This window comes from Mus caroli, chromosome X (assembly GCF_900094665.2).
Source record: "Mus caroli chromosome X, CAROLI_EIJ_v1.1, whole genome shotgun sequence".
NCBI classification, from domain to species: Eukaryota; Metazoa; Chordata; class Mammalia; order Rodentia; family Muridae; genus Mus; species Mus caroli.
This window is the reverse complement of record NC_034589.1, coordinates 125,620,732-125,631,214: the sequence shown is the minus strand read 5'-3', so window position 1 is coordinate 125,631,214 and position 10,483 is coordinate 125,620,732. Positions and strand designations below refer to the sequence as shown.

At 39.5% G+C, this 10,483-nt stretch overlaps 1 protein-coding gene across 1 annotated transcript; it reads left to right on the top strand.

Annotated features, from left to right (window-relative positions):
• The first annotated feature begins 348 nt into the window (after positions 1–348).
• On the top strand, positions 349–8,356 carry Rab9b (RAB9B, member RAS oncogene family). Its single transcript, XM_021154031.2, has 3 exons — positions 349–656; positions 6,407–6,477; positions 7,562–8,356. Exon 3 carries the CDS (start codon positions 7,603–7,605, stop codon positions 8,206–8,208), a length of 606 nt encoding a protein of 201 aa, XP_021009690.1. The 5' UTR covers positions 349–656; positions 6,407–6,477; positions 7,562–7,602; the 3' UTR covers positions 8,209–8,356.
• Positions 8,357–10,483: the final 2,127 nt, after the last annotated feature.

Genomic DNA, 10,483 nt, shown 5'->3' with positions numbered 1-10,483 from the left:
AGGAAGGAAGGAAGGAAGGGAGGGAGGGAGGGAGAGAGGGAGAGAGGGAGAAAGGAAGGAAGGAAGGAAGGAAGGAAGGAAGGAAGGAAGGAAGAAAAGAAGGAAGGAAGGAAGGAAGGTTGGATCTTTGGTACATGAGGTAAACAGAAGAGTCATTGGGGGAAATGAAGCTGTAGCTAGTTCTGCCTGAGACTTTAGGCCCTAGGCAGAAAAGAAGCTAAGCTGCCAGAGCAATTATTTGATGGGCCATTGTCACTGTGACTTCTAATCAATTGGGAGGGGAAGAAAGACAGGGAGATTCGAGTTGGACAAGGAGCACTAAGGAAGAGCAAGTCAGCCAGGGCACAGTCTTTACAAGAGGCAGCAGGAGGCGGCTGCAGCGGGTCCCCTGCGCAGAGAAGGGGGCACTAGGAGGCGGCGCGGGCCCCGCCCCCTCCCCTGGCGGGCGCGGGCTCGAGACGCTGCGCGGCGGCAGCAGCAGCGGGAGCGAGCAGCAGCTGTCAGGCCACCGAGGTCCAAGCTGCACTTGCTGCCCCACTGAGGACGAGGTGGCAGCGCGAGCCGTGACCCGGTCGCCGAGGAGCCAGGCTAGAGGCACGCAGAGCTGACCTGCCTGGCGTCTGTAACCCTGTCCTCTCTCCTCCCCATTGTGTTGGGTAAGGTGTCTGCAAGTGGGCTTTAAGAGGGGGCTAGGGCTGGCGGACCTGGGAGGCCAGGAGGTGGGGGCCTGTGGGAGGAGGGAGAAAGGACAGTTTAGGTCATCACTGGTGCGACTGGCACCTCAGTAAAGGGGCCTAGAAGCTGCTGAGGTTATAGTCCTGGGTAGGTGATGGTGGAGGGGGGCGTTGCTGAGTAATCTAGAGTGGCTGCCAGACGGGGCAGAGAGGCGCAAGGCTCCGTGGGGAGCGGGTGTGGTTCACTGAGCATGCGCCGCAGAATGGCTTTAGGAGCTGAGGATGAGGTGAGAGGACCTAGGTCTGAGGTAGTTGGGACTATGCATGATATTTCACTTTTAAGCTCCCAGTATTAAAACAGTGTTCCTGACGTAAAGATGCCAAACATTCCTGGTCTCCTACAGACATTTTTTTTATTAGTGTCCTGAAAACCTTTACTTTCAGGCAGCCTATTAAGGAAGACGTGGCCTGGGGACAGTGCCAAGTTCCTATCAAGTGTGTCTTGGGGCTTATTGGCTCAGAACTGTTACAAAGAGTGAAATATTAGACATGAATTTCCACATTGAACGCTTCGTTGCATATGTGATAGAAATGCAAGCATGAAGTTAGAAATAGCATCTTGGTGGCATGACAACTATGGCATCTAGACTTTGGAGCATGGGTGTAGCTGATAACTGAGCTCTGCGAAGTAAATTGAGTGCGTCACAGGGCTTCCCCACCGCTGTAAATCTACCCCCTTCCCAGCATCAGGTTGTATGAGAAGCAACCTACATCATTTAAATTAGAGGGTCTTGAAGATCAATTATTTCTTATGTTGATTTTTACATACATTAAAGAAAGCCACACCCATTTCTTTAGTGCAGTATTTCTGAATATTATTTCAGGATTAGACAGTAAACTGAATAGCCCCAACCAGCATGTCTCCACAAGATGGGCTTTGCTCACAGCTCCAGCAATGTCCCCTCCTCTGTGTAGACTTCCATCAAGGCCACTCTCATCCATTGTCTAGTCCCCCTCTCTTCCCCCATCAAGCCCTGCAGTACACACCCCTGTAAAGACTTACTCCCGAACAACCTGTGCTACTGACTGTGAGCATCATTCCACACCATGGAAACTGAACTGATGCTGCCAATTTGCTCGTGTGTCTTTTTTCCCTCTCCATAGCCACAATAACATGTGTTATTTTAAAAGGTTCAAGCTTTATTTTATTGCTTCTGCTCCCAATCTCAAGCACCCCCTACTAAAATACAGTAATTTTAATAAGCCCGTATGGGTGCGAACATAGCTGATTCAAAAGGTTTCAAGTGCACTGAAAGATAAAGAACTAGGAATATTGGTTATATGAATTTCTAATACATCTTATTATTCAAGATAATATTTGAATCAAAGCCAGATATTTAGGAGTAAATATTGTGGTCCAAGGGCTGAAAATGTAGCTTAGTGGTAGAGTGTTTGATGCACAGTGCCCAGAGTTTGATTCCCAGTACCAGGGTTTTTTTTTTTTTAAAGAAAAATAAAAAGAAAAGAAAAAAAAAAAGAATATTTCATTCAGGTCTAGTCTGATATGGGAGCCATACTGAATTTCACCTTCGTGTTAGATATTTTTGTTGTTATCAAAAATCCTTCTCACTGCTTAATGCTTTTTTATTTTCATATTGGATCAAATTTGGCATTTCCTGGGGAAGGGAAGTTGAATTCATTGATTTTTGTACTGTGCTGATTCAATTCTGTTTGCATATGTACTGACATATATCATCTTCATCTTCAAAAATAACAGGGATGACAGCATCCACTGAAAACAAAATAGATATCATTGTTTTTCTCTTTGATTTTGGTAGGAATGGAGATAAGGTTAGAAATATATATTTATTTTAAAATGTGAGTATAGCAAAAAGGAAACTGAAAATCTTCCATTGACTTTCAACAGGTGGGATTTCTGTTAAGTACTGTCTGGAAAGGGATCCAGGTGAATTAATAATTTGTATTTTTGGTTACATTATATGTGATTACATTTGGATATCTTATAGGATCATGGATCGATTGTTGGCATAAATTCCAAGACATTAATTTGGGGGTATCTATTTAATCTCATTAATTTGGGGGTATCGATTTAATCTCATTAATTTGGGAGTATCTATTTAATCTATTAAATCATAAATGCTTATTGCTTATTTTTATGATGGATTCTGGTATCACCTGCTGAAAAGGCTTCAAAAACATACACAAGCAGATAACTCACTATTCAAAAATTTTAAATTAGTTGTGCATGAAAGACAGATTTTTTAAAAAAAGAAGTCTGTTAACATCAAACAGTGAGATAATATCAACTGCAAATAATGAGAGGTTTTATTGAGACATAAAATGTAGATATGTTTGTGGGGTACAATATGATCATTTGATACAAATATGCAATGATCAAAGGGTAATAAATAATTGCTTCCATTTCCTTAAGTCTTACTGATTTCTATATATTGGGGACTTTCATAATCTTGGTTTTTTTTCCTATAAAGGAAATTTAAAATGGAAAAATTGTATTTTCCTTTTTAAAATGTCTAAATATTTTTGTTAAATTTGATCATTGACAATTCTATATGGGTATGTAATGCATTGTGATTATTCTCGCCTTTAGTACTCTCTTATCTCCTTCCCATACCCGTCAAGCACTCACTCCTCCTGCTCCTCTAGCTGAGTACGATCTTGAACCTCTGACCTTCTCGAGTCCATTACCAAAGTGTTACAGTGATACATATCTACCACCATGTCTGGTTTTATATGGTGCTCTGGGTCAAACTCAGGGCATTCAAATACTCTACCAATTATTTGAGGTACCTCCTCTTCTGATTATTTAAAAATATATATAATCAATTGTGCTGAGCAGTAGTTATCCTACTCTCTCTAGTGTGAAATAGAACTCTCCTGAGAATCCAACCCAGAATCTCATACACATTAGACATGTTCTTCCACCAGTGGACTCTATCCTCAGTCCCTGTAGTGAGATTGAAGCTTAGATGTTTATTTGTAAGTCCCTTATGGGCAAATCCTTGTCTTAAACTTTTCCAAAGAATTCTGTATCGATTGGGTGTTCAGTGCTAAAACTTTAAAAAATAGATTGGGTGGAGAGAAACCAGAGGTAGGAACAGAAAAATCTAAAAGGCTCACATAACTTAGATACAATAAGATAGTGGCTAAAGGGCAACATGCATAATGATAAATGCCTGTGACCCCACCTACTCTGAAGCATGGATTAGAAAAAAGGATAAATTTCTTGAGACCATACGTCTGACACCAGCCTGGCCAGCACAGCAAGATTCCAATTTTAAAAATAGAGGTGGAAATAGAGGAGTAGAAATTGGTATTTGGGGCCAAGTCATCAGGATTTAGTGATTGAAGGCAAGGAGACCAACCGGAACTGGGTATCATTCTTCCTTTATCAATAAATGTGTATTAGCAATGGTGGGGGAAGATATGCAGGAGCGATTCTCAACCTGTAAGTCATGACCCCTTTGTTGGGGGAGGTCAAAAAAAACCTCTTTCATAGATGTTGCATATCAAATATCCTGTATATCAGATGTTTACATTATGATTCATAACAGCAAAAAATACATTCAGGAAGTAGCAACGAAAATAAATTTATGGTTGGGGGGGGGTCACCACAGCAGGAGGAACCGTATTAAAGGGCTGCAGCACTGGGAAGGTTGAGAACCCCCGATACAAAGGATCACCTTGATGATGATGAGAACATACAGTGAGCATCCAATGCTTTCTCAAACATCAGTAGAAGGATTAGACCTGAAGTTCCTTTTGGCACTCTTGAGAGTCTATGCAGATGCTTAAAAATTGTTAGGGAACCAGGCATTGCTACACATTAAAGATCAAGGAGGAACTAACATCTTCATCAAACAAATACATGGTATAGCAGCAAGGAAGACTCTCCTTTACTTCTCCCCCCCCCCCACAGCATATAGTTTATTTACCTACAGCTACATGTTCATATTACCAACTAGAGAATTCCCAAATTGTCATTAATACTAATCATTATTCCTGGAGGTGGCCATTGTTTCCATATCTACTGTTTTAACCCATCTATTGAGTTTATCCACAGCTGGGGTAGTGAGTATTTAATGATGTTAACACCTATTTTCTAGGTACCATTAATACCAGTCATCTATAGTTTACCTAAATGTGTACTACCTTCTCTTGCTTTTAAAAATGAGAGTTGAAGAGTTTTGAACTATAAAATTATATTATGGACTAGTATTAAAAATGAAGTATGAAGCGGGAACATAGCTCGGTGGTTGAGGACTTTTCTAGCCCACTGAGGCCCTATGTCCCTCCCAGGCATATCAAAAGAAAACATAAGCAAAAAGGGGAATGGCAAAATGTGCTAACATATCTGTTTCACCGTCATTTCAAGAAATATTTGCCACCTCAGCTAGTTCTTTTTTTTTTTTTTTTTTTTTTTTTTTGTTTTTCGAGACAGGGTTTCTCTGTGTAGCCCTGGCTGTCCTGGCACTCACTTTGTAGACCAGGCTGGCCTCGAACTCAGAAATCCGCCTGCCTCTGCCTCCCGAGTGCTGGGACTAAAGGCGTGCGCCACCACGCCCGGCACCTCAGCTAGTTCTAAAGACAGAAATTTGAAAGCAGAGAAATGTGGACAAAAACCAAGCAGGAGAAATGGTAGAAATTTTAAGATTCGACAGAGTAGATTTAGCCTAAGGAGTAGGATAAAGCTTACTAACTTAGGAGACATCGCTTACATTTTAGTTACTGATTTAGGTAGTTGACAAACACCTGAGTAGCTTTGCCAAGCAAAGAAACATATTAAAACAGCTTCTTCATTCTGCTACAAGAAAGCATACTTAACAAGCATAGGAATTATTTGTCTTTTTGGATCACTATTCTAGTTTTGCTTCATTAAGATATGCCAAAATTTAGTATTAATGTTAAACAAATGTATGTGTTTTTTTTTTTTTAAGGACAGTTAAATGTTAAAACTTGTGTTCAGTAATGATCGTGAATACTTGCAACCTCCATCACTCAGGAGGGTTGTGGCAGAAAAATCAGGGGTCCAAGGCCATCTCAAGCTACATAGCGAGTTCTAGAACATCTTGGGCTGAACGGAGAGACTTTGTCTCAAATAAAAAACCCAATCAAACAAAAACCTTGTGTTCAAGACAGATAACATCAAATAATCAATAAAATAGTTAGCTAAGAAAGCACACTGTAAGTCTATAAACAGTAATAATTTCTTCTATGATGTGGAATCAATTGAAGACAGCCTTGAGGCACATTGCCAAGTGGCCGGGGAGTTTTTGAGATGGGAATGTTGGTAGGTAGAAAGGGAAGAAACAGCAATCTCCAATTTACCTGAAATTCCTCTGCTTTCATTCTTCCAAACTTCACTTCTTGGAATGTCACCTACCTTCTTGGATTTACTTTTACTTTGAATAGAGAATTCAGCAGAATGACAACACAAACAATTTTTTGAAAATCACCCAAAATACAAACTAATTAGGGTAAGTTGAAGTTTAGGTAATAAAGTTATTTTGCTCACATTAAATACCTGCCTGCAACATTTTGAACTCTTGAAAGTGTTGAGGAGAAGAATTCTCCACGGGTAATTTGAGATTGCTATGGGGCTTCTCCCTGAATGGAGTATGGAGTTTTCCCTAAAGACTTATTTTATTGTATTATAGATTATTAAAAATCTGCTTCTCATTCTGTTTTTTTAGAATCCTAATAAAATATAAAGCAACAAAAAGGACAAGGAGAAGGTTGAAATTGTGAAGAGAAACCTAACTAGGTAGGTATATCATGAGATCATGCTATGAATTTTGATATTCTACATTTTCACCTGTTAAAAGTGAATATTTATAATTAGAATACTTTTCAAAATGATTTTAAGGACTATTATGGCTTTCAATTACTGTTTAAATGTGTGTGCTGTCTGAATCTCTTGTGCACACACTTGTTTGATCAGTTTAGGTTTCCTTCTTTTGAGGTCCTTGCATAAATATTACCAGATTAATATCATCATTGTTGAGTTTCTACTATAGACCTAGTATGGCAAGCAGTACTTAACAGAATATTTTATTTTAACATGTAATTTAGGTAGCCATGTATAAATATGTTGGGTAGGTGACAAGAGAAGTACTTTGTGATTCCCAGTGTTTAGATTTCATCATGAATTTTCATATTATTTGTTTTGTGGTAATTAAACTTAAATTCAAATGTCTATAATACCCTCTTTTGAAAAATGCCTGTTACATTGGTATCAGTCAACTGTTAGAAGCTTTAACTGTAATTGTAAGTGAAGAAATGTTATAGAAGATCCATTTATTAGATCATCCATCACAATACAAGTATAATGGGAATAAATGCTTAGAGAACATTGTTGAACTTTTTCTCTTTTCCATATTCTTGGGTCTGCTCTAAATGGGACCCAGATCTCAATGGACAAAATCAAGAATACAGCTTATATACCTTTTAATAACACCCAGGTCCCTCAGAAGCAAACATCTCAAGTAAGTTTCATGTTTGCATCTCATTTGGAACTGTCCAAACTGGATGGCCATATATTTGAGTGACATACCTGTTCTAGGCTCCCTCACCTAGAATAGTGTCAGAACTGAACAAATTGTGGAGCCATCCACTAGCTGGTTTGCTCATGGTATTCAACCTTTCCTTGCCCAGGTAAGACACCTCCTCATAAAAAAGAATAACACTTTCCCCCCATTTTACTAAAAGGGTTTTCTGTCTGTGTTTTAAGTCAAGTAATGATTATGTAAGTACATTGTCAGGGGCTTCATAATTCAGAGACATTTGCTATGAAGTTGATTTGTTTTGGGTTTAACAATTTCCCTTCCTACCTGTTCATGTATTTGCAGGTTCTTTTGTTTGCAGACTTCTCCCTGTTTGGTGCTGCAACATGAGTGGGAAATCCCTTCTCTTAAAGGTCATCCTCTTGGGTGATGGAGGAGTTGGGAAAAGCTCACTTATGAACCGTTATGTAACCAACAAGTTCGACTCCCAGGCTTTTCACACGATAGGGGTAGAGTTCTTAAATCGAGATCTGGAGGTAGATGGACGCTTTGTGACCCTTCAGATCTGGGATACTGCGGGGCAGGAACGTTTCAAGAGCCTCAGAACACCATTCTACAGGGGAGCCGACTGCTGCCTGCTAACCTTCAGTGTGGATGACCGGCAGAGCTTTGAGAACCTTGGTAACTGGCAAAAAGAATTCATCTACTATGCAGATGTAAAGGACCCAGATCATTTCCCCTTTGTGGTTCTGGGTAACAAGGTAGACAAGGAGGATAGGCAAGTGACGACTGAGGAGGCACAAGCCTGGTGCATGGAGAATGGAAATTACCCTTATCTAGAAACAAGTGCCAAAGATGATACTAATGTGACAGTGGCCTTTGAAGAAGCTGTTAGGCAGGTGTTAGCTGTAGAGGAACAGCTGGAACATTGTATGTTAGGTCACACCATTGATTTGAACAGTGGCTCCAAAGCAAGTTCTTCTTGTTGTTAGAGGTAGGGACTCTTGACAAGTGTGCAATAAGATGGTCAGTCTGTTGTGTAAAAACGACTGTGCTCTTTGGTAGTATGAACACACACACATACACACACACACATGCACACATACACATGTACATGAAAGCACGCTCACACAGGCAATTGCATACACACAGGTACACACAGACACATACATGAAAGTACATGCACGCATGTGATTGCACACACACACACACACACACATGAAAGTAAAAGATAATGTTCTGTTTTTGAAACAGAACCTTTCAAATTGAAGTTGTAAAGCGGTTTTTTAAAAAGCTTTATTGAGCCAAGTGTATTTTGCGTAATTCCTGCTATTTTCCCTTCTTGTGTGGCTCAGGACATATCAGAAAGTTTTAGTCCTGAGAGATTTAAGTATTTTTAATCACAGTTTAATCTAGAACCCAGCCGCATGAAGGAGTGAAAGAGCTTAAAGTGTTCCATTAACCAGCTAGCAAAGGCCACCAACTCTTGCCAAGCAGTTTATGTCATTTCTACCAAAGGGAAAATTAGGATTCTGAGCTGTGTTACAAAAAATAATGGAAGCAAGAATTTCTAAACATGTATTAGAAAAAGGTGGTGATGATTAGGAATGTAGATGTATAAAAACACACTGACATGTTCAAATCCTTACGTATGGTTTACTCTCATATGAACTTAAGAAAAATCATTTCTATAAGAATTACTCTAATGACACTGGAGGTTGGTTCTAATCCATGTGAGTCACAGGACACTAGTGAATGGATTACGCTTAAATATGCCAACCACATTTGCAAATACATGGTTGGCCTGCTTTTCCTTCATTAAGTCTACTGCTGCTGCATAGAGATGTTGCTTCCTTGACAACTTATCAATTTAGTGATGCTGCTTAGTATGTGGCTTCGGGTGTAGTGCTCTCTGCCTACATTTTACACAGTCCTATAGTTCACCATGCTGGCTCATGCAGAAGGCCTCAGAAAGGATTGGAGAGTAATGGGCTTTTCTCACAGGTTCCTTAACTCAGTTGTTTGTTAGATCTCAGATCTCAGAAGGATCTGAGTCTTAGAATGTCCCACCAGATGTTCAGCTGGCCAAACTAGGACATTAAAACTGGCAAAAGAGCAGATTTTTTAAAAAAAAAAACCTTTGTGTTAGGATGAATTTCTCATAATTAAATTTGTTCAAATGTGGAATAGACTGCCTTAATTGTGAGCTCCCTCCCAATAAAAGTAGTCACTGGCTGACTATTTGTTAAAAAGAATTACTGAACTGGCTACATGTTTGGTATAAGGTTTCTTCATGCTTTCGTTCTGAATATAAACTATGTCAGTGCCATGTCCTGGTTGGACTTACATGAAAGTAAAGGTTAAGACCATAGAGAGGGCCTTCAAAAATCCTCAAGCCATTCTGGGATTAGCCTTTAACAGCAACTATTATTTTAAAAAAATATATCCCAAAGGTACAATGTTCATAACAAAAATGGTTTGACAATTTTTGAGTACCATGACTGCCAATTGTATATACTATATTCTGAGTGTGTCATCTGTTCTTTTTTTTTTTAATTGGTTGATCTGCATGGATTTTAATCTGTGCTTTAAAACATGTATGAACCAATGTAAAGAGGGACAGTTAATTAGTTAAGGCCCTCCAAAGAGATTTAGGCCTGGGATTGGGTGGGAGCATTCACAGGAATACAGCCTAGAATTCTCCATTGTAGCCACACATGGAATCAGCCTTACATGTGGGACCTTATGTGCTTTAAGAACTCTGGTACTTTTGGCCACATAGACAAAAGTAGGACAGTATTTATTTCAACTCAGACTTACTCAATATTTCTAATTATTGTATAGTCCTGACCCTATTGTCCAATTAATTTAGATGCCAGAAGTCAAAGCCAGAACTGGGACCCCACAACTCTTAAATATTGGTTCCTATCTTGCCTATGCCTATAGCCAGCCACACTGGTTTCAATGTTCTACAGTCATTTTGCTACAATCATGTTAGGGTGAAAAATCTGTACGTCAGAACTAATAAATGGGAATTATTTTTTAAGTGCATGAGACCTGGGGCCTTCTCTTTCTACTTGCACTCTGCTTATAATAGTTTCTATCTGTAGATCTCAGGCCTTCATAAAGATCTCCATCAGCTCACACAAAGTATTTGTCTCTGTAGAGTGGCATGTGGTCATGTGAGGAAAAATAAAAGTATGTGAGGATTCAGTTCATAGACATGCTGTCCATCGAGACAAGTGTTCATTTTATTAGCAGGCATAT